At 34.7% G+C, this 25391-nt stretch overlaps 2 protein-coding genes across 2 annotated transcripts; both read left to right on the top strand.

Moving 5' to 3' along the window:
- Nucleotides 1–6909: 6909 nt before the first annotated feature.
- On the top strand, nt 6910–17119 carry LOC131675224 (uncharacterized). Its single transcript, XM_058954133.1, has 7 exons — nt 6910–6924; nt 6999–7214; nt 7854–7924; nt 9133–9251; nt 9342–9578; nt 16427–16609; nt 17112–17119. Exons 1-7 carry the CDS (start codon nt 6910–6912, stop codon nt 17117–17119), a joined length of 849 nt encoding a protein of 282 aa, XP_058810116.1.
- A 1115-nt stretch (nt 17120–18234) lies between these two features.
- On the top strand, nt 18235–20684 carry LOC131675223 (uncharacterized). Its single transcript, XM_058954132.1, has 3 exons — nt 18235–18441; nt 20193–20487; nt 20566–20684. The coding sequence occupies exons 1-3, from the start codon at nt 18235–18237 to the stop codon at nt 20682–20684; spliced, it is 621 nt and encodes a 206-aa protein (XP_058810115.1).
- Nucleotides 20685–25391: the final 4707 nt, after the last annotated feature.

Genomic DNA, 25391 nt, shown 5'->3' with positions numbered 1-25391 from the left:
CTATATTTTAGGAGAATCGACAAAGCAATAATGACTATATTTTTATTCTGATGATCTATATATAAACCCTTTAATACTAAATTAATAAGTTAGATGGTGCTAAAGTCGGTTCACCCCCACTCTTTCGTTTGAGCTATCCCTTCCATATACTGCCTACAGCGCCCTCACTTTATAGGCAGCGCCCTCAGTTTGCTGGCAGCGCCCTCACTTAACCTTTAAAAACTGCTTTGGCCTAGCAAAAGAGCGCAGTCTCTCGAGACAGCCTACGAGCTAAGCTTGCCTTACCTTACGCCATTTGCAAGTAGTTCCTCAGTAGTTAGTTGAATCCTTATTGATTTGTTAAATAAATCAATATTAATTACCAACTGAGAACCTTTTCCATCCTTTCATCATAATAATCCTTTATACAACTATAGACAAGTGACTCTACAAGACAATAAAAACTAGATAACTAACAACATGACTTCTATCGCCTATTTTGAAGAAACAATTAAAAATTTGTGGAAAGCTTATAATCATTCAGACGATTTAGATATAGACGATTGTATTAGATGGAGAAATCTAACAATTAATGCTATAATTTCAATTAATGAATTTATGAAACGATCTGATTTAAGTAGAGCAATTCAACAAAGGTGTCAAACTTGTGCTTGTCATTTGAATTCTATTGAAGTCAATTTAAGTAAAACGATAAAAGTTGGTGGAAGTATACAACCATTAACAGCTATTCAGGATGAAATTCCAGGAGATGGAGTTGTTTGGAGACCAATTCATTCAGCCTTTGAAAAACGAATTAGTACAGTCTGTATAGTTAATCAACATCATTTAGATATAAAAACATTTCTAATTGCTGCAAATCAACTTTTACAAATTAAAATACCTCAATTTCTTGTTATCCATAATAACTTAAAAATAAATACAGAAATGGCATCACAATTTATCATAAAGAAAAATCAAGAAGAAGATATTCAAATCAAGTATTTCAATACAGAAAATGTTTGCATTTATAAGACTACTGATCTTGATAGATGGTTTAAAAATAACGTTAAAGGTATTATACTTAAACAAATCGAAGAATTTCAAGAAAAAGACTCAGGCTGGTCGTTAAAAACTATTGTTGGTCTCACTATTAATATAAATAAGTATAATCCATTTAAACCGTGCTCATATATACCATTACCGTCAAGCATAGATAATAAAAGAGCCTGTGTTAATGTTAAAATGAAGACAATTAATGTTTTAAATGGACTATACTTTCATGCCTTCATCTAGTTGAAAGAAATCCAAACAGAGTAATTAAGTACAAGCCCTATGAGAATGAACTAATTTTTGATGGTATAAGCTTCCCTGTAAAAATAAAAAGTATACCTAAATTTGAAAAGTTGAATAATATAAGTGTAAATTTATATATACTAAAAAAATATGGATTGAAATATGAAGTCTCACCGTGCTACATAACGAAATTAAAACAAACTAAACATGTGAACTTACTCTTAATACAAAACGAATATATTGATGAAAATGATACTAATAGACCACGAATATCAATAGATGATGAAAAATTCAAATTAGAAACTCACTACGTATGGATTAAAATTTTATCTGTTCTCCTTCGTAGACAAGTTACTCAACATACTGAAAAAATTTATCTTTACGAACGTTGCCTTCATTATTTTACTAACGAGGAAAATTTGAAATCTCATGAAGTTGACTGTTCCAAAATAAATAAGTGTCGGATTAATTTACCTGACGATGCTACTTTATAATTTAAAAATTTTAAGCATAAAGAGGAAGTTCCATTTATTATATACGCTGATTTTGAATGTCTGTTAAAACTTATAGAAGATCCGAATAGAAGTCTCGATGTTAAGAGACATAGTTTCCAAGAACATGAAGCCTATAGCATTGGATTATATGTAAAATACCGTTATGATGATAGTAAGTCGATATATAAGTCATATAGAAAAAAATTAAATGAAGACGAATCACCAGCATTATGGTTTATAAAGCAATTGAAGTCCCTAGTAATTGAGTTAGAAAAGAAATATAATAATGCAATAAAAATGGATTTATAATTTGTTAATGAACAGGCATTCAAAACGGTAAGAAGATGTCATATTTGCAACCAATATTTTCAAGATAACCAAAAACGAGTTCGTGATCATTGTCATTTAACAGGAAAATTTAGAGGTGCAGCTCACAAACATTGTAATTTGAATTATAAGAATGCTGCTTTCATACCAGTCGTATTTCATAACTTTAAAGGCTATGACTCACATTTTATTATAACAGAAATTGCTACTAACTCAGAATTTGAAGGAAAGATCTCTGTTCACGCTGAAAACAAGGAGCGATACATATCCTTCACAAAAGAAGTTGCAAACAGTCGAATTAGCTTTCGTTTCATTGATTCCTTTCGATTTATGCCTACATCTCTAGATAAATTAGCATATTATTTACCTCAGCTAGATATTGTACAGAGAGAATTTCAGAAAGATAATTACACTTTAGAACAGATTAATTTACTCAAAAGAAAAGGAGTTTTCCCATATGAATACATCCAAAATTTAAATAGACTAACTAAAACAGAGTTACCATCTATTGAAAAATTTCATAATCAATTGACAGATAGTGATATTCCTACTGAAGAATATTAAACATACTTGCTCAAAACGTATGGAATATTTTCGGTAGTATTTGGAAGAAAATAGATTTAGGAATGTATTCTGATCTCTATCTGAAAACTGATGTACTTTTACTAGCTGATATTGAAAATTTTCGATCAACCTGTAAGAATGCATATGATCTCGATCCTGTTCATTATTACACTACCCCTGGATTAACATGGGACGCGATGTTAAAATATACAAACATGAAGCTTGATCTAATAACAGATATAGATATGGTTTTATTCATTCAAAAAGGTATTCGTGGAGGTGTTAGTCAATGCTGCAATAGATTTTCAAAAGCAAACAATAAATATATGGATGAAGAATTCAATAAGGATGAGCCAAACAAATTTTTAATGTATTATGACGTAAATAACCTTTATGGTTGGGCTATGACTCAATCACTACCATTTGAGGGCTTCAAATGGGTTTCAAATATGGATATGTCAAATTTTTTCAATATCTCTGATGATAGCAACGCACAGTGATGCAGAACAGCAAAAAAAGTGTCAAAATATTTGAATGGGTTGGATTTGACATAAAATCAACTTGCAATACACTTTTTCAATGTATTTTGAAACAAGGAATCCAAATCCGTTTCCCGCGACAACCTACGATTATTCCTTCATGACTAAAAACATGCATTTATACCGAGTGATTAGCCAAAAAATAAGTTTTTCATGAATAAAATTTCATTATAAGATTTTATTTAATGTGTCACACATGTTTTCCATGTATTTTTCAACGAGGAATCCAAATCCGTTGTCTCCGGTACGATATTCCAACGTTAACATGACGAAAATTACCATTTTCCACGAATTTCCACGAAAATCGTACTTTCAGCTGACGTCAAATTTCGCATCACTAATAATTTGCACGTGGTACATGATTTCCATGTATTTTTCAACGAGGAATCCAAATCCGTTGTCTCCGGTACGATAATCCAACGTTAACATGACGAAAATTGCAACTGATGTTGAGTCAGGTACGTGATTATGCAGCACGTGTTTTGAATATTTCTGCCCATTAGAAGTTTTCTCCTCTACCCTATATGATCATCGAAGTTTATTGGTATTTATGACTATGCATTATACAAAATTTTATGAAAATCAGGTATATCGTGCAAATAACAATATAGTTATTCATATGATAATTCATATACTTTATGATATAATCTAATTTTAGTTTTTTATCATTATAGAAAAATTTTAATATCTGCATTGGTTTATGATGCTGTGAATCAATAGTATTAATTATCCAAAGTCACTGATGAATTTTGAACTAATTCTTTGACGTACAGAAACTGTTAATTTTAACATTCAATAAAAAATCTAAAAAGTCAGTTTTATCTTTGAGCTCGCAGTGAATTCGATATACCGTATTCGCCCATGTATAAGACGCACCCCAGTTTTTCAAAGGTCAAAAACTGAAAATAATAAGCAGCCATAGATAACACGCACCCCAAGTTATCAAAGAACCGTTAAAATAGTCAGGAACAATAAGAAAAATTCAATAAAATATATTTCAATTTTATCTTCGTTAAAATCAATTTTATTTAGAACTAACAATGAATAAAATACTTCAGGATTTATGTTTATATAACTAATTTCTAGAACATAATTATTATTACAATTAAATTATTAAATTATTTATAAAACACACATTTAAGCAAACATAACACTAACACTCGTACATTGTCAGCGTGTCTTATGCGTCTTATAAGTGATATCTGTGATTTTTGAAAAAACAATAACTATTTATAGATAAGACGCACCCAGAGAGTAGACGCAGCCCGATTTTTAACGGCGCAAAATCGTGTTTTTGGTGCGTCTTATACTTACATGGGCGAATACGGTAATAAGTATCAACGACTTACGATAGGATAAGTGAAATTTAAAATATAATTTTGCAACGTTTTATAAAGCTTTTTGCCTAATTTTAGTATTTTCGTGGTGTATTTGATAGACTTTTATTTTTGAAAGGTCGGAAAAAATTATTGTTTTTCTTAAATGAATTCAATTTTTGAATGAATTTAGAAAACGAATAAATGTTTTTTAATTCCACTTTTGTATTTTTTATAAGTTTTTCTGAAACTATCGAATTTCTCTCGAATTACTAGAATTTTCATATAAATATGAGGGTGAAGGAATTATTAAAAAATGAGTCTTGTCAAATCATTTTAAATACTTAGTTTTTTTCTCAATTTACATCTTAAAAATTCAACCGACAATATTGTCATTTATTCGAGCTTCTCCACGTCTATCAACATTTTTGCTGAATCTAAATGGATAATAACCACTATATTAATTATTTTCTTATTGGAATGCAAAATGAATGTTAAAAAAATTAAGCGCCTTGAAATATTCAAGTTGCATGACGAATTATCAACAGCACACAAATCAACAAAGCAAAATGTTTTACAATCATTATTAACAAAGTGGAAAATGGATCCGAATGATTCATCTTTTGTAACGGTTACAAGAGAGACTCTAAGAACTCGTTATTATAATAATTTTAATGTTTATTTCAAATCACTACCAAAAAATAATAAAACAACAGACAAGTTTCAAGAACAGTATAAGAGTTGGTTAGACGAAACTGTGATATTCGATTTTGGTTCATTGAAAATAGAAAATGTAAATAAAAACAATTCAGGTAACCAAAATTTTCATAAGTAATATTAGTGCTTAATCTTTTTTTTTAATTTTATTTTGAAATTCAAACCCTTATCAGTATATTTAAATATATCTTAAATGGTTTGATTTCGAATATTCTTAGTTATATCAAAGTCGATTATGATATTATAATTCTATAAGATTCAAATAAGATTAGTAGAAAATTTTTCCGATTTTAAAAAGTTGCGCATGCGCGAGGCGTATTTAAAAAGTTGCGCATGCGCGAGGCGTATTTATAAGCCCGAAGATTCATATTCACTTTATTTGTTGAGAAATTTTCTCATTGATTTTGACTTTAAAATAACGTTACCAAACATGGCAAACTAGTTTTTATGAGTAATTAACTAGAGATTTCCTGTTTATTGACGATATATTAATTTACGATGCATTAATGCTTTATCAAATTTTCTCTAAATCGTGATAACTCATTAAGGTCGTATAAAAGTTTTTTTTTTCATTTTTATTTTTACTCGATTTCACGATTATTAATTCTATTTTTAAATACATTTATTTAAATTATTCACAGCGTATTTAGCTTTGAACTTCCGAATTTAGAATTGAAATCTTTTTTTGAGTAGATCGTTATTTTCGTATACTTGCATAAAAATCAAAATAAAAAATGATTTTATGTTATTTTATGATTTTCTTTTCAAAATTACAAACCAGGAAGACCTTCTGTATCGTACGAAAATTCGTCTAGCAGAACGCAATTTAGGATGATCCGTAATTTATCTGAAAGCATTACTGCTAAAGAGTGTTTTGATTTGGCGAAAAGAAAATTTAAAAATGAAGGAAATCATAGTGTCTTAAAAATCTTCGATAAATTGTGTCAGGAAGATTATGCAAATAATATACTACAAAAGGAACAGAAATATTCAAACTGTTCACAAATGAAACCATTGAATGCGGTTCGCTTATTAGTCGATTTAAACTTCACATAATCGACTTATCAAGAACTTAGAAATAATTCTATTGAACACGGTCATGATTTATACCCTTCATACCGCAAGGTTAGTTAAATTATTAGTATGCTTGAGTTCATAAAATTTGGTTTGAAAATTTTTTGTTAAAAATGAGTATTTTAGGTTTTAGCAGAAAAAGTAAAAACTTATCCACAAAACTACGTAGTAACAAAGCAAGACTGTACAGTGCCGTTACAAGAGCTTCTTTATCACACAGTTGAACGGTTATTTGAATTTCTAAAATTAAATTTTAATGAAGAGTTAAATAATTCCCCAAGATTGATTTTAATTTGTAAATATGGATTTGATGGAACAAATATAAAAACATATAATCAAGAGTTATTTCAAAATGAAGGCGCAAATACTGCAATTTTCTGTTCGTGTATGGTTCCACTTCAATTAGTAGACAGAAAAAACAATATCGTTTATTGGGAAAATCCCCGACCTTCGTCAACTAGATTTTGCCGAGCAATCAATATTTATTTTGAAAAAGAAACTACTCTATTAATTCAAAAGGAAGAATCAAAACTTAAAAAAGAAATTGATAACTTAAAAGATCTTCGTATTAATGGGTGTAATGTAGGCTTTCAAATGGAACTAACAATGATTGATGGGAAGGTATTAATTTTTCTTAGTTTCTTTCAGTCTTCGACATTATAAATATAATATTAATAAATATTTAACCGACTTAGGTTTGTGGTGTTCTTAATAATACATCGAGCCAAACGTGCTTTATATGCAAAACAACAATATCTCATTTAAACGACATTGAAACATTGATAAACATGGAAGTTGATCCGGAATCATTGAGTTATGGGTTTTCCATACTACATGCGCATATTAGATTTATGGAATTAGTGCTTCATATAAGTTACCGTTTAGTTTTGGAAGAAAATGCAACGTGGAGGGTGAGTACTAAATTAAAAAAAAATAAATAAAATTAAACTCTATACCAATTATGTTCAAAATTCCTTCAAATAAAATCAGTCCAGAGTATATATTCAACTGTTTTCATTGATTAATTTAAAATTTTTGAATGTGGATATTTATTTTATATTGTAAAAAATATAAAACACTCATGTAAAGTGTCGTATCATAGAAATGTATCATTAATATTTTTCATTTTTATAGATTTCTAAAACGAATGTAGAAGAAGTTGAGCAACGCAAAAAATTAAGGGGTCTACCCACTACTCGACTTTTGAAATATCGATTTTTTTTTTTACATTTTTCGAATGTATATGTATGTAAGAATATTGTGTCAAAATTTTATAAAGATCCGAGCAGTGTAACTATATATTTTTGTGACCTGTACATCACTACCTCGGCGCGCCTACCTGAGCGCGCTACGCCAGCTGCACGCGCTTGCCCGCCCCTTCTGCCGGCTAAATCTCTTAGACAATAAATGCTGCTGCTACCTGAAGTAAATCGTATATTCTCTTTTTCGACTATGTTTTCGACCTTTTTTCTTTGAATTTAAGTGTTACTATATAGTTTTTGGAAGGAAATAAGCCAGCTCTAGTGCTGTTCTTATATATATTTCGACAGTCAGTTTTGTCTGTGATCTCGTACGACCAGCATCATGCCGAAAGGGAGCAGAACAAACCGAGTTCGTGCAGGTTTGACGGGGAAGAAAAAACAACAATTTCGCGGGAATCAATTCTCCGACGAAACCGGAACTGACCATGCAAGTAAATCAGCTGAAAAACTCAAAAATTCAAAAGATGCCACCTTAGACATACACGAAGATCCCACGTCTGGTTACGTGTTTATAAGTTTTGCTGCAGTTTTTTGTATGTTACAAGGATATTTAAAGTGTAAAGTGTGTAACGGAGCAGTTAAATTTACGAAATATGCTCAGCATGGACTAGGTTTCCAATTGTGTGTAGCTTGTGAAAAGTGCGGAGAAAAGTATATCAATTCTTGTCCCAAAATTGGAAATGGCTATGAAGTGAATCGTCGCTTAGTATTTATTTTTCGGTTACTTGGAATTGGACTAACAGGTATAAATAAATTTTGTAATCTGATGGAACTAGGCATAGGACTGCGTTCGAAAGCTTATTATAGTAAGCCATCGCGCATATCAACGGCGAACCGCAGGAGTAGTCAATCTTCTAAAGAGTCCAGGTCAGCACGAAAGAAAGCTAGATTAGCAGAGAATGAAGAATTTGAACAAAAAGAAGATGAAATGTACGGTGCTGGTATCGCAGATTGAGTTTAGGTAAGATTTTTAAAGAATTTTTCATTAAAAAAAACTTTAAACGCGTTTTTCTCAAAACAACGTTTTCAAAGGTGGTACCACCATTTTAAGCAAAACTACTCGACCGATCCTCTTGAAATTTAAAACACGTATTCTACATATAAAAGCCGAGGTTTGCAAGCTATTTTACATTACAATATTATACTTTTAATACATCTTAACCTCAAAAAACAGCGAAAAAATCAGTGTTTTTTTTTATATTTGTGATTTTTTGGCAGCGATTTTGTTATTTGTTGCTAAATATTTGTAAATATAGCTCGCAAACCTAGCTATTGTCATACTGAATCTAAAAAAGTTCGATTTTTCTGTTTCAGACGAGCCGTTCTTCAGAAAATGGTGGTACCGTTCACCTCGCTTATTTTTTAGGACTTACGTTCAGCCATGGGTTTTGTTCACAAAATTTAAATAAAATGGATTAAAAAAAATTTTTTATACAGTTTTAGACATTATTTATCACACCTAACAATATTTATATCAATATGATTCACAATATGTTTTAAAAAAATTCCCAAAAGTAGGCATTTTTTTTGAGGGCGAGTAGTAGGTAGACCCCTTAATTCAATGTAGTCTTCGAGACGAGCTGGGTATATTAGTCGATATTGTTTTACAAGGTGCTGGTAACACAAACGATGGTAACACCGCTAGAAAATTCTTCAAGAACTTTAAGATAGTTTCCAATTTAACTGGTAATTGTAATCACTGAATCATGGATTGTGGATTTTATTATCAGATCTCTGTTATTATATTTTATATCTATAAAAAATTTGGTGTTGTAGGATTTGATGAAGATCTACTTCAAAGGTTCCATGTTATTCTTGTAGTGATATCGTCTGGATATAAAATAAATACTGAGGAATTTCAAAACTATTGTGAAGACACAGCTAAAATGTATGTTACATTGTATAACTTCTACTACATGCCCCCCTCTGTACACGTTATCTTATTACATGGTTGGAAAATTATGGATAGACTTATTCTACCGATCGGATATTTTTCAGAAGAAGCTTTAGAGAGTAATAATAAGAACGTTAAGAGATTTAGAGAAAAATTTACAAAAAAATGCTCTAGGTATTTATTAATATTTCTTTGTTAAAATGTAAAGTAAGATAATTATCAACATTAAAATCTCTTTGGATAAAAATTTGCTTTTGTAAAAAATCGTCAATAATATTCCGTATTCAAATGTAGATTATTATTATTATTATTATTATTATATGTGACAAACTAATCTTTGTAATTTAAAAAATGTAAAATCAATCAGTACATAAAGAATTATAAGATTGTCAATTAAAATAATAATTTTTTCAGAATCGAAACAAATAAAGATATGTATCAGAGACTTTTTCTAAATTCCGATCCACTAATAACATCTCTCAAAACATTACCAAAGACAAAAAGATCAAAATTGTCGGAAGAAATGAAAAGACTATTACTTGTTGACACTACCCAAGAAGAGACTGAATCAGATAATAGTGATGTTGACTGAAAACACTGTAACATACCGACGAATTAAGAGTAATATATATGTATATATATATATATATATATATATATATATATATATATATATATATATGCATATCTGCATATAACACAAATGTCATTAACATTCGAAACTGTACAAGTAAAATGGATTGTTTACGCAAATAAAATCAGTACTCGAAATAATATGTTGTCCATAAACCTGACTCAATAATCGTACATCTGGCATAAGGTAACATATAATTAATCTATTAAAATCACCTATTTTGCAATAAATGCCTCATCAGTTAGGTACCTAACTTTTCCTGGATTAGTTACATTAAATAGCAATAAATATTCATAAAATAAGACGACAACAAAAGATAGAATAGAAATATTTTCGTTAATAAATATATAAAAAATCCATGCTGCATGGTTACGCATTTTTCTTTATGTGAACGTAGGAATATCGTGCCGGAGACAACAGATTTGGATTCCTCGTTGAAAAATACATGGAAAACATGTGTGACACATTAAATAAAATCTTATAATGAAATTTTATTCATGAAAAACTTATTTTTTGGCTAATCACTCGGTATAAATGCATGTTTTTAGTCATGAAGGAATAATCGTAGGTTGTCGCGGGAAACGGATTTGGATTCCTTGGTTCAAAATACATTGAAAAAGTGTATTTCAAGTTAATTTTATGTCAAATCCAACCCATTCAAATATTTTGACACTTTTTTTGCTGTTCTGCATCACTGTGCCCCGGTCCTGCCTCTCCCGCAGAACACCATCGAATATACATTAATTTAATATTTAAATTGATGTTCTTTCACTTATTTGTTAAAATTTTGTCTCGAAAAATCATAAATTAAGGTAACAATCGTACCTATACATTCATGTTTTGCGTTACATCACAGCCATGTGATTTAAAAAGGTTATATTTTTTAATAAAGATTCCGATGGGACCTTAAACCAGAAACGAAACGTTAATGAAGAATTTAGAGTTTTTATTTGAACATCAGGGTTAGCTCTCACGACTAAAAGAATATCAATTTAAACACACAACGATGGAGAGTGGAACAAAATCAAGTTTAATTTAATATTATTTTGAGGATGCGAGTGTATGTCTGCGCGACTGCAAGGGCGTATGCGTGTATTTGGACACGGGAGATTGTGCATTCGCTCACGCACTGCACTTTTGTGTGCGCGCGTGCGTGTGTGTGCCTACGTATGCGTGCGTGTGTGCGTGCGCGCGTGTGATAAGATTTTACTTACTTTTGCGTGATCATGCGTGCTGCAATGCTTATATCCAACAGCCACACTGGTTTTTCAATGAATCCTCTTACACCACCATGTGACACGAGGAATGATCCCAGACAAAGTGTATCTTGTATAGACACGTGAGAACTTGTGACAGCCTTTCTCAATAGCACTAACTGGCTTGCACTCATCAAGTCCAAATTTACATACTTGTCAAGATTGTTTGTCAGAGCAATTTTAAGTTTTAAAAGTTGGTCGAGATGTCTATGAAAATATAAACCACTAAACCTTCCTTCGTTCTTTGACATGACGTTGATGAAAGTTGACTATACCACTTTTAGCCTACTAAAATTATTTCAACTACCGGTTTTACTGCGAAAGTTGTTATGACAGAGGTTGAAAATATTTACCCGTTGCCACTGTTGATACCTGTTGCATTAGTTACGAATACATAGTTTTAAGTAACATCGTAGCAATGTTAGTAGTTCTGCTAATTATGGAACCTGTTTACGGTATCTGCGCCTGGGTGTCCGAAGCGTCTGTGGTTCTCGTGTAGCGCGGCTGCATCGCACATGCATCACAGCTGATCTCGCGATAAGCTGGCATATTTTTCCGGCTACCTGTACCGCGTCTGGGACAGGATCAGCTGTGATGGATGTGCGATGTATCAGCACGTCATTATCAACATGTGTTCGACAACCGACCGCGGTGCGGTATATGCGGGGTCCGACCATGCGACGCGCTCGCATTTCAAGTAGCGCTCTTTGTCTCTCTATCGCACCACGGACCCTTAATGCGGAGGGAAGTGGGAATGCTTCGCACTTATAAGACGTGCATCGCTTTCCCGAGTTTTAGTTTTAGTTTCAAGTTCGTACGTCTTCCTTGACGGACCCGAACTTTATCATTGTTCTGTGCGCTGCGGTGACAGTTTTTGTGAACCAGAAAAGTGTGCGTCGTGGTACCGGCGAGAATACCGACCGTCACCGCGACCAGCGACTCGTGGCTACTGGGCCACGGACAGGGAGACCTGCTGCCGTAGGTGAGGGTGCGACCAACCCTCAGAAGTGCCTCCAACTACGTGGCTGTCCCCGTTCCCGAGACGTCGGGGCTACACCGTGCCTTATATCTCGGAGGCACTTTCTCTATCTCTCTCCCTCTCTCACGAGTCCTGAGGCAAGCGGTAAGTGGATCGGATGATCCACCGGATTACGCGCGCACATACGCGGAAAGTTGTAAGGGCGAGAGCCCAAAGGCGAGCGATGCCTCTGCGCCGGACTTATTTCGATGTTTGCGTTCTATTTGGTTGTAATTTTTATCAATAAAGTTGCCGCATTTAATAGGCTTTTCCCCACTTGTGACTGGGGTTTTTAAACCGGCTAGGTGCGGTCTCTTCCCTAATCCGGGGGATAAAAAACTGCGACTCTTCTCTGTATATAGAACCTCTAAACAACATACACTCCCTTGATCCTACCTAGTACTCACTCACTCTCTCTCTCTTCTGCATATATTATTGAAGTTGTTCAGAACCAATATTGCAAGCTGGAAATAGTGTTACAAATTTTTATTTTAAACGATATACAACTCGATATACAAAGAACAAAGGAAGCTTGAGAATAAAGAAGAAGACCCTTATAAAACGATTTTTTTCTAAAAAAAGTCTAGAAAAGCTATTCATATTTTCATAACTAATACATATATTATGTGCCTAGTTGTTTTGCGAATTGTAGCTACAAAACTGCAGAACGTGTGGCACAGAGAAAGAAAAGCGTCCAAATTAGCGCGTGGAGTGATGCGCGTTTGCAATTAATCAATAATTATAATTTTTTTTTCAAGTTATTACCTTTTTTCAAATGCATTTTTCTCGTAGCTTGACCGTATGGGTTTAAACAATTTTTATACCATCTTGTTCCTTGTACTTTTCTACAAAGAAATATGATTGACGTCTCTTGGCACTTAATAAACAACAAGCCTGCAATAAATAATAAAACGAAGCGCCCCATTCGCACCGACTCGCTGCGAGCGATGTGGCAGTGACACGCTGAGGTCAAGTTACTGATTACCTAATTATTGAATCGAAACTAACACAACTCTACAAGAAATTCTGAATTATATCGAGACGAAACTAATGGAAAGCTTCGTTACATATGGTTTCAAATTATCATGTATCAATGAACAAAATTTGAACGATACACGACAATGACATGCCTGTCGAAATAAAAGTTTAAAACCATCATCGTCGTTCGCCGACTGACGCTGAGGCGTTACTCCCGCAACTTTCAAGTTTACTTATGCGAGTTATTGTCAATGCTTTAATAATTTTCACGTTATACTATAACATTTTGGTACACAGTTAGGACTTTCCATACATGTCTATAGATGCATAAATCAATGGGTAATTTTTTATTCATGTTTTATTTTCACGAGACTATAACTTTATCACGTTATGTCATTATTTTTTCATTAATTGATTGGAAACGTGTGTAAAACCTTGACCCGTGAGTCAAATAATTTATAATTAATTTTCTTACAAGAAATAAATTAATCATTACGGTCCTGTGAGTTATTCGCTGTCATGTTGATTTTTCCATCATAATATTTTCATAAGCCAGTGAAATATCCTGATGTACGTCAACGGAAAAATAAATTGTGATTGTTATAAGTGATGCGGGCATATCACTGTACAATTGATATGAAGTAATTCAACTCTACATTTTTAGCCACACCCACTTTAGCCAACTTGATGTATTATAGTGTCCGTTGCGGCCAGGCTTCATAGACATTTCATTCCTACTCGCCTGCGTGCCGCTAACGCGACACTTGATATGTGTAATGTTGACACGGTAAGGTACTTAAAAACCAAAAAATTTCAAAATTAAAGAAAGAATTCGAAAATGACCACGGACAGACGCATTTGTTTTTGTCTTCATTTTTTTCTAACGAAAATCAAGTTGTATGTCGACGATTACGGCGCGAGCGCGACTTCCATCGTGGGCAACAGAATGGCTGGTCAATTCACGATTGACGAGTACGTCGACATGGTAATTTATTTTGGTGAGGCTGGGCCTGGGCTTGGAAGATCTCAACGAGCTGCTGAACTATGGTCGGCACAACACGGAAGGCCAGTTAACCCCCGAACCATCGACACCATAGTTCGGAGGTTAAGAAATACTGGTTGTGTGGCGGTGACGAATGCAGATGGAGGTCGTCCACGCGAGCTGTGAAATCAACTGCATGAGCCGATCGTTGAAGTTTTCGAAGAGGACCCGACGAAGAGTTTGCGTGTAGCTGCCCGTGAAGTCTTCGAAAATCTAGGAGTCATATGTACGTACAGTATGGCACAAAGAGACATTCGGGATGATGGACAACACGCATATCACTACAGAGCCGTTCAGGAACTTCGTAAGTTATACATGAAAATATAGATTTATTTTATTATTTTATGGCTGTTACTGCAGTTTTGCTTCCTTGAAGAGGAAGCATTGTAAAGGGTTTTGTCGAAAAATTTTTTTTTCGCTCTAACTTTTTTATTTCTGCAGTTTTCGGGTCGATTTTTTTTTGTATTCGATAGATGTAATTGTTCTACACCGAAGTTCACTGCCTAAAAAAATTTTTATTTCCGCAATTTGACGTCTAATTTTGTTATTTCCTGTTGGGACTTTTTGTGTTGTAGTAAATTAAAACTTTTTTTTCGGTTTGCTGACTATCTGATAGTTATTATAAGCTTACAAAACATTTGAAATGATGTATATTTTTCGCTATTATTGTTGTATGTCTGTTAACCATTGGCATTTTTAGAATTTACAAGATATCTTGATGAAACTTGGTATACATGTTCATTTTGCAACTACAATTTTTGTAATATCCTCTAACAATGCAAGATCGAATCGTGAAATTAAGGGGAAACGCAAACTCGGCCTCGTGATTTTCCTGAAGAAGGGCGTGTCACTCGAAATCGCTAGTTGCCAGCTTTGGTCATAGCGATCTCAACCAAATTTTTAAATATTCAAACTATGAAATCGCAAAGATTGTATATTTGAAAATTTCATGTAGTTTTACTATTTTTGATACGCCCATTAAATTTTGACACGAAATAGCGGCTATATCCTAAATAAAAAAAAATCGTTGCTCTGCAGCGATACAAACTTCAACATCATTTTAAGAACTAATTTTTTCAGAATGTGTAATTTAGAAATAAAGGAATCGAAATTTCTTGGAAAATTTTCCTGCAATTTCTCGAATCAAACCTTAAACCATGAGATGAGTTTTTTGCAGTAGTTTAAGCTTTTTTGACCAAATGGCAAATAGGCAAAGTAGCTATAGTCTCGAAATCAGCTCAGAAATCCGTGATTTTTTCTTTCCCTTTGCTGTCACAAATTTGTCAATTATCCTAATAGATTGTTGGCAAATTGATCGACACGAAAGATCTCAAGCTTCATTGCATTTTATTACCATTCATTTTTCACGTAGATCACCTGACCATCATTTTCAAACCGATGGGAGTAACTTCGTCGTTTTGTTTTTCTAGTAATCTTTGATGACCATGAGTTAGAATGATTTTTATAAGAAATAAATGACAAAAAAAGTAGGGTTACTTATTTCCATTAAGTTATAAATAGAATAGTTTGATTGATAACTTATTTAGTTTTGGTCTGTATCTTAATAAATTTAAAAAAATTTGAAAAAAATCCATTTTTAATTATTTGATAGAAAGTTTATTCAAGTTTTGAAGTAGTAGTTAGTTTAAATAACCTACTATAGTCTAAAAACAGTTTTTCTCAAGTTTTAATTTACAAAAAAATTAATTGATGAATGCAATGGATTTTATAGGAATCTGTTTATTAAACTTGGATTGCTTATTTGATTTTTCTTTCTTCAAAATGATCCATGTCTATTAGAAGTTTATGAATTTTTTTAGAAATTTGGGGTATCAAAAGACGTATATTCAAATAAAATACCTCGGCTACTTTACTTTAAAAAGTACACATTTTTTAGATTTCAAGCTAAACTCTTATGTAAAATTCTACTCAAAAAATTTTGTTAATTCGCATTCATAGAATCTCTAAATTTTTCTAAGTAGCATAGATAATTATACGCGATGGTTATTTTGAATATTACTTATACATTCTCGAAACAGATGAAAGAGATGCCCAGAACCGTATTGCGTTCTGTCAATTCTTGCTGAATGAAATATATGCTGATCCAGGCTTTATGGATCGAATTCTCTGGACTGACGAATCAACATACGTACGGAAGGGAATGTTTAATCAGCACAATGAGCATCAGTGGGCTCATGAAAATCCGCATGTGGCTCGGGAAGGTAAGTGTTCTGAATATTTAAAGACCCCATATTCTAAAAACAATCAATTCCATGAAAATTTTCCTATGCGTGTGCGTCTTCTATTGAAAGAAAATTTATTTTTAGGATACGCTTAATAATAAACATTTTTTAAGCATTTTTCAAACACTTTTTTTATACCCCCTGCACGAAGACGCGACTCTGCGCACACTTCAAAAAGCAATGGTACTCCAAGTCGCATCTTTGCGTTCGGAAAACCGAAAATATTAAAAAGATATATCTAAAAATGTATATTATTACGAGTATAATAAAAATAAACTTTCTTCCAATAATACACGCACACACATAGGTAAATTTTAATCGGATCAGCAGTTTATTTTGGAATACGGGGTCTCCGTACCGGAATCCGGCCGTGAATTTGTCATTGTGTGCGTTAGTTATTATTTATAAAAAAAAACAGTCTACGATCTCTAGCGATTGACAAAAATATTTTTCTCTATCGAAATAAAATTTGTATTTATAGGTCTATAAGCAATTATTAATGAAAACGTTATTTAGTTCGTTCGAATTGCTTTTTCAGTTTATCTACATGGAGGTCCGTTTGGTGGGTGAATATATTAAATAAATATAGCGATGATTTAGGTGTAAAGGAAAACTTGATGTTTTATTAAAAGTAGACTAACTACTACAAATACTTAATAGTAGAGATTTAGTCTACGCAAAGACCGCGCATCTCGCAGAGAGTAGAGATGTAAGCGTGTCGGCTGTTCTAGCGTGAGTGACAATTCACTCGTCATACCTCAGTGAAGACGCTTCCTTTGGGCATCGGGGGAAGGTAAGTCCCACCCACGAAGTCCGTGAAAAGAGTAGCTGAGGACCAACGGGAAAGCAGGGTGATGAAACGTGTTTTGTCGCTAACAACAAGGGATTAGCGAGAGCGCAAAGCAATTTTCATTTATTGCGGGCGCGCCATAAATCGAAATTTAAGCGACCGCCGCGCGACAGCTGAACTAAATTATTTTATTGATGCTGAGGAAAAACTGAAAGTTTTAACCAAGTAGATCAACAGATAAAGCACGTCCGCCACACACATTTAAACAATGGGACGATAAAGTCAAAACTGATTCACAGTTCATACATTATTATGAGTATTAATCTAAATCATGAAGAAAATGTAGTTCATATATGCATCTAAAGTGCGAAAGACTATTTAAGAGCAATAATTTTTTGTGAAGCGAGATGTTCATTCGCCGTTTTTAAAAATTATCATGCACTAATACTTTATTTCGTAGTACGAATGTATACAATTCCTCACGTATTTTTTAGTCAAATTTTCCTTGAATAACCTTAAGATTGTGGGCACGTAGAAGAGAAAAAACGAAATAGAACAAATGCAATCATAAAAGATAAAAATACTAACATGAATATTACTATTTGTAAATAATATGATTAAATTATCAAACTGCAATTCTTTGTACGGTATGACTCGCTTCGCTCACGTTGTCTCAAAAAACACAATACGACATATGCGTGGATAAGAGACGTCTTGCGTCGCCAAACATCTATCAAAATGTGCTATAAACTGAAAAATTTATAAATTTTGTTCATTATTTCCAGATCGATTTCAAAATCGGTTTTCAGTCAATATGTGGACAGGCTTGATTGGTAATCAAGTTATTGGTCCGGTACAACTTCCAAACCCACTAAACGCTGAAAATTACCTTGAGTTCCTGCAGGATATACTTCCAGGATTGCTTGATGGTGTGCCAGAAGAACTGCAAGAAAATCTTATTTTCATGCATGACGGTGCACCAGCACATACTGCTGTGAATGTTAGGAATTATCTTGATCAGGTAATTATTATAGTATACATTTGTAATAGCGTGGGCCTTCAATGCCAACAATTTCGCTACTATTACCGAATTATTTAAGGGGAGGCTAAGGGAGGCGGTGTATTGCTCCTAGCAAAGCAGGAAAGAGAAGGTGTAGACTTAATGATTTCACACACTCGACTTCGTTAATCGACCGTTTATTACAAACGCACTACCTCGAGTGCCGACGAGGATACAAAACTATTTATCATTAATAATACGCAAGACTTACACTAAATGAGATGACCGGCACGTTAGCGCCATGTCACCTCATTAACCGACTCAAACTAAATTAAGTGACGAAGATAAGTTGCGCCGGCTCGTGAGAGCCTGGCGCCGCACACAAACCGCGAGACAATGCCGAGGGAAATAGAGAGAGAAAAGAGAGAAGAGAAAACTAAACCTGACCAAAAGGGTGATGGCTGCTTGGCAGGTGGGCTGCAGGTGAGGTGGCTAGCGCGAGACGTAGTCCAGTTCTCGTTGTCACGGCTCTCACACTCTTTCTCGGGTTGGAGGCAAAGAAGAAGATGACAATTCCTCCCAGTGCGGCCGATCTCTCTCGCGTGCACCGATCTAGTAACGAATGCGTGCAAGTCGGCTTCTCACGCCTTCCCCACCACTGTCCTCCTAATCGGCGGCACGCGGCACACGGCCGCGCGCCGAGCCTCACCGAACTACATATAATTTCTCTCTCTCTCTCTCTCTCTCTCTCTCTCTCTCTCTTACTCTTGACATATCTTCCCTTTGGCTTGCTCGCTGCTTGTCTTTTCTCCCTCTCTCTTCTAGCTGCAATACTGGAAAGAATAAAGGCAGGCATCAGACACGTAAAATAACGTGCGTCCGATGCCAGCCGTGCGCCTTTGCCTAGGATGGAGAGGGAAGCAAGCATACGGTGCAGGCCATGACCAGCCTACACCGTCACACATTGTTGTTGGAAATATGTAAAAGCATCTTACCTATTTTGCTCTGCGCATGTGCGTGACTACACGTCTCGCTCTCTCTTGGCGGCTAACGGCGTTGCCACTCAATTCGTTCTAGTCTCTTCCGTGACGCGGACGCCAAAGGCATCCAAATAAAAATAAACATCTCGAATAAAGCATTTCTTTTCTACAACTGTTTATTCACTTATTCTGCCTGCTTTACCCTTCCTTACCAAAAATTGTATTACGCAATTTCTCCTAATGAAAGTCTTAACGCTCTGAAATTTCATGTAGGATAATTTTGTCGTGCTTTATGCCAATTATTTGCTGAAGGGAATATTGCTCTGACTTGAAAGGAAATTTAATTACTTTTATATTATTCTTTATAAAAATATAAAAGTCGTTCTAGGACAGATAGCCTTATGAAAATTTTCTACTTTGTATCATACTTGACGAGTTTTATTTCCGTCGCTCAAAGATTCTCAAATCTCAATTAAAATCCGCTCTCCTCCTTTTTCCCTTTCATTTCAACTATACTTTAAATATAACATTTTTTAATCTCTACGTATGCTGCCAGTATTTTTATTACTCGTAATACTTCAGTCTACAGAAGTTTTAAAACCAACACGGTTTTATTAGTATACTTCGGGGAGCATGTGAGAGTGCATTCACAGTACAGCGCTAGAAACCAAATATGTATATGTCTGTACTTGCACCTGCATGTACAACTGTCGGCTAGAAAAATTATTGGTTTCATAACAAATTTTACGCAGGTATATTAAAATCGCTTATAAAATATTTTAATTCTTCAAGGTATATGGCAGCCATTGGATAGGCAATAATGGTCCAGTACGCTGGCCAGCAAGATCTCCTGATTTGAACCCATTGGACTACTTTTACTGGGGGACATCCAAAGAAGCAGTTTATCACAATGGCGGCCTCAATGACCCAAATGACATGATACAAAGAATCCAACATCACGCCCAGTATCTAGAACCCGAAAAAATACATGCAGCTACACATCAGATAAGACGTAGATCTATTTTGTGTATTCAGCAACAGGGGGGGCATTTCGAACAATGCTTGGATGGTGATGATGGTGGTAATGGTGATGATGATGTTGTTGAGGAGGAGGACGAGAATGGTGATGATGTTGATGTTGATGGCAATGATGAAAATGGAGAAGATGATGATGATGATATGAACAACGATGATGAAAATGATGGCAGCGAAGACGGTGAGGCTGATGATAGTATGGATGAAGATGATGACGACGTTGGCAACGATCCAGATTGGGAGATATGAATTGACATGTTTTTTATATTTTTTCTTTTCTATTAAGGTTTTACTAAAAACTAGTCAGCCTAATAGTAGACGAAATTCGAATAATTCGATAAAACGTTATAGTCTGTGTAAATAAAGATGATTTGTTATATAAATCTGTTTTTTTCAATCATCTCCCTTAGCTGTTTTGGTTGTTCTCAATACGGGCCTCAATTATTTAAATTTTCATACACCACTGAGTTCATCACAAACAGTTATGGATAAGTGGACTTATGAAAAAATTTTTCTAGAATTGAGGTAATTAGATAAATAATTAAAAAGAAGAGTGATAATTTACTCTTTCAACTTCTAAAACTGGAATCAAGACAAATAATTATGGGTGAGGTGACAGAATGTCAACTGACGAAAGGTTAAATAAGCGTAGGGTGGTGAGACCGTTATCGTTATTCTACCTTTTTTTCCGCTCTCGTCCTTCCTTTCCCATATTTCCCAAAACATCGACTACGTCTAACTCTTGATCATTGACACTTATACCACAGCTTACCTTTGATCTGTTGCATTACCTGTTCCGCCCGTTGCTTTTGTCTTTTCAATATTATCTTCACGTCTTCTACGGCTAAACCAGGCCACACTGTGCTCCTTTGCCTTTCTACCAAAGTCCATGTTTGACTCTGACTCTTCTATCAAGCAGCACTGAGCACATCTGCCCTTCACACAAATCTCTATATATCTGACACACTTCTGAGACCGCCCTGAGGTTGACCGCTTTTTCTTCCGAGTCGTTGCTCTACCTTCCCATCTTCTTAAACTATGCTCGCTCCGCCCTATTTTTTGAGACTCTACTTCGACTAACTCTTTCTCCAAGTCAGAATGGCCTCGTCCGCTCGTCCGCCCTATTCCGCCCAGCCCCCAGCTCGTCTACCCTTTATGACGTAGCCCTCTGCTCGGCTGCCTTTCATAACGCTGCCCTCTGCCCGTCCGTCTTATTTCGATGTCTCCCTTTCACCGTCCGTCTCATTTCGACGTAGCCCTCCGCTCGTCCGTCTTATTTCGACGAATACCTCCCACCGTCCGTCTAATTTCGACGCAGCCCTCTGCTCGTCTGCCCTTTTAGACGCAGCCCTGCGTTCGTCCGTCTTATTTCAGCCAGCCCTCCGCTCATCGGTCTTGTTTTAACATAGCCCTCTCATCGTCTGCCCTTTTAGACGCAGCCCTGCGCTCGTCCGTCTTATTTCAGCCAGCCCTCCGCTCGTCTGTCTTATTTCAGCCAGCCCTCCGCTCGTCCGTCTAATTACACCTTGCCCTCCGCTCGACCGTCTTATTACACCTTGCCCTCCGCTCGTCCGTCTTATTTCGACGAATCCGTCCCACCGTCCGTCTAATTTCGACGCAGCCCTCTGCTCGTCTGCCCTTTATGACGCAGCCCTCCGCCCGTCTTCCCCATTTTACATAGCCCTCCGCTCGTCCGTCTTATTTTACATAGACCTCCGCTCATCAGTCTTGTTTTAACATAGCCCTCTCATCGTCTGCCCTTTTGGACGCAGCCCTCCACTCGTTCGTCATATTGTGACCTAGGTCTCTGCTCGTCTGCCCTTTTTGACATAGCGCTCTGCTCGTCTGCCCTTTTAGACACTGCCCTCCGCTCATTCGTCTTATTCCACCCAGCCCTCCGCTCATCCCTCTTTTTATACTCTGCCCTCCGCTCGTCCGTCTTTTTACACCTTGCCTTCCGCTCGTCCGTCTTATTTCGACGAATTTCTCCTACCGTCCATCTAATTTCTTAGGTCGCACTGCGTTCGTCTGTCCTCATGCCCCCCAGCCTCATCCCCTGTTTCGTTTATTCTTCTCAAAATCCGCACCTTCGCCACATCCACTACTCTCTCCGAGCAGCCTGGCACATTTGACTCATTACGGATCTTCTTTCGTATGTCGGTTTTTTAAACGATGAAGTTACCATGCGGAACAGGGCAACGAGAGATTGATTTTTAAAAAAATTATGGAAATTTGTTTTTGGAATCTTTTCACCGAAATGTGGCGACGACTTTTATAATTTTCAGTTTTTTATTATTTATAATTCTTAATTTAACGTGGAAAAATTGATGTACACACATTTACGCACTTTATGAAAAGCGTTTCGCTTCCCAGACTACCACTTAAAGTTCTAATGGGTTCTACAATAATCCTAATTATTATGATAATTGTAGCTTGCTCGTTAGATTGATAATAATATTTCAGAAATGCGCAATGTATTGTAGATCTAGTCTTCAGCATTGCGATATTTACTTTATAATTATTATATGCTGGAAATAATTTCATGACTAATGATCATTACTGAAATTCAAATTTCACTTACCTGATTCGAGGCGCCGAGTTGCTGCAAGCCATCGTAGCGACAGCATTTTTGTTTACGAGCCGCCTACTTGCCAAAATGCGTTTTTTCTCGTAGATTTAAAGCTCCTTCTATTATAGGCTCTATTAGAGTCTCACCCATAGTCTCAAATTCAGATGTGATACGATTCGCACGCGTGAGAAATTTTAGAATGGATTTCCTGTGTGTGACTAGTGTAAATCGTCTCGCACACGCGAATTGAGACTTTGTTCCAAGTGTAATGACACATCAGGAGTGAATTTCCCACATGGAAATTTTCAGCCGAGGATTGTCAGTATTTATTTATTATTATTTTATTTCTTAATCTTAAAAAAACGTATAACCAAGCTAATTGGAAACACACTGTACGCCTCTACTGTAACGGTCCTATATATGAGCTATTTATTAAATCACTGAATGACTGCAACTAGTCTAACGTATCTATCTGTTTATTCAAAACAATACATTAAGCGGCGCTACCTCACTGTTTACGCGACTGTATACAAATAAGAGTCGAATCAAAATAAACAGCGTGACGTCACAAAGTAATAAACATAGATATAATGATTTAGGATATTAAGAAAAATATGTTAATTAGAGATAATTTTAATATAACAATGTATTGATTATATAGATTTTAGCATGTAGATTCATAATATTATAACAAAATTCACATTCAATTATGAAATAATAATGAATATCAATATGCAAAGTTGATTTATTTATTACGTTAACATATGAAATATTAGAAAAATGTAAATAAGTCATATGCAAAGTGAATAAACATAGAACATGAGTAAGAATTGGTTTCATTAATAACAGCTGTATAATAACTGTTATTAGTAAATAAACAATTAATAATTTATTTAAACAATAAGCATTTATAGAACGAAAATATTAAGTTTATACTTGATAATGATAACTTTATGATTTAGAAATCTTATATAATTAATCTAATAATTGCATATTAAGATTAGAAAAAACCGTTACAAATATGAAAAATTAGTCATAATTCAAATGTTATTAATTAATTTAAATAATTAATTTTGGAAAATACTTCCAAAATTAATCAACTATAAAGTTATATGAAAATTTAATAATTTTCTATTGTAAATATTGTAATATCACGTTAATTAACTTTATTAGTTAATAACTTTTGACGACACTATTGGCGATAATTGTATATTGTATAAAATCAACAAATAACAAATTCTGTAAAGTTTACATGTGTTAAAAACTTAATATTAATGGTTATTTACTTGTAAATTAAGAAAACTCATTTCTCAAAATTCGCGAATGTCTCTCGAATTTTCGATGAAATCTCTCCTGCAAAAATAAGCGGGAAAATCTGTGTATAAATAGGCCCACCTTTGCACAGGCTAGATTCATTCACTTCTAGCCTTGCAAAGTGAGCGCATGAGTCTGAATAAACTTGGATTAACACCTAAGTTCTTTCTCTCATTGTGATTTACTAGGCAAGACTAACCTTTCCTTATAATTTGAGCTCGACTTATAGAACATCTCGCGCTATAAGAAACTTGGGCCGAATTATATCCTATCAAAGAAAGACTTTAGCTCTGCTTATGGGACAATTCGCACCATAAGAAACTAGGGCATTGTCTGACTTTCCTCGAAACATTATACCTATTTATGTATATTCGAATTACTTACATTTGATTTACTTATTTATTTGATTAACAATTAGAGTAAAATCATTGGAAACAAATTCTTACTCATTAGCTATATTACGAGAGTTCGAATTATTTTATTTATAAGTGATACGAACATCACACTACCTATTGATCTCAATTTTCTCAAAAGCAAAAAAAAGCAATGATGTAGTAGTCGGTCACAGCGATTTTCAGCATTAAATGAACATAATTCTTAAGTAAGACAGCGAGTTTAAATTCGACGACCACGAATACTAAATAACCTATTTCGCAAAATACATACAAAAGCTTTCACGTATATCATTGTTATTAGTCAATCGGTATTGAACCGTTCTTTTTATTGATACGCGTTCAATCAATGAATACGTATATCAGTATGTAGACATGGGAGCTCCGTGTTGCACGATTGGGTTGAGCACCGCTTGCAATCAGCGGCGGCGCGCGCCGCTGGCCCCCCCTCAGTGCTCCGCGCTCGCCACCAAGCGCACGTTCTTCTAAAGCTGTGCGCTGATTGGCCGATCTTTGAAGCTAATTATCTAATTACCTAATTATTTAATCGAAAAACTAAGAACACAATTATAAATTCATTTTTCGAGACGAATCGAATGGAATTATTAGTTACATATGTTTTTGAATCACCCTGTATAGAGCGCTAGAATTCAACCAAAAACAATGGCTGAAACCATATGT

This window comes from Phymastichus coffea, unplaced genomic scaffold, assembly GCF_024137745.1.
Source record: "Phymastichus coffea isolate CEN01 unplaced genomic scaffold, Cenicafe_Pcof_1.1 PCOF00017, whole genome shotgun sequence".
Classification (NCBI taxonomy): domain Eukaryota; kingdom Metazoa; phylum Arthropoda; class Insecta; order Hymenoptera; family Eulophidae; genus Phymastichus; species Phymastichus coffea.
This window is presented reverse-complemented; position numbering and strand designations above follow the sequence as displayed.

What these genes read in the sequence shown, in the direction of transcription:
- LOC131675223 (XM_058954132.1), top strand. Translation starts at nt 18,235, where the DNA reads ATGTGGACAGGCTTGATTGGTAATCAAGTTATTGGTCCGGTACAACTT. An exon ending in TTAGGAATTATCTTGATCAG is followed by an intron (nt 18,442 to 20,192) that starts GTAATTATTATA and finishes TAATTCTTCAAG; the next exon opens with GTATATGGCAGCCATTGGAT. An exon ending in TGGTGATGATGGTGGTAATG is followed by an intron (nt 20,488 to 20,565) that starts GTGATGATGATG and finishes AAAATGGAGAAG; the next exon opens with ATGATGATGATGATATGAAC.
- LOC131675224 (XM_058954133.1), top strand. An exon ending in GATAGTTTCCAATTTAACTG is followed by an intron (nt 9,252 to 9,341) that starts GTAATTGTAATC and finishes TTGGTGTTGTAG; the next exon opens with GATTTGATGAAGATCTACTT. An exon ending in TTCAGAAGAAGCTTTAGAGA is followed by an intron (nt 9,579 to 16,426) that starts GTAATAATAAGA and finishes TTCTCGAAACAG; the next exon opens with ATGAAAGAGATGCCCAGAAC.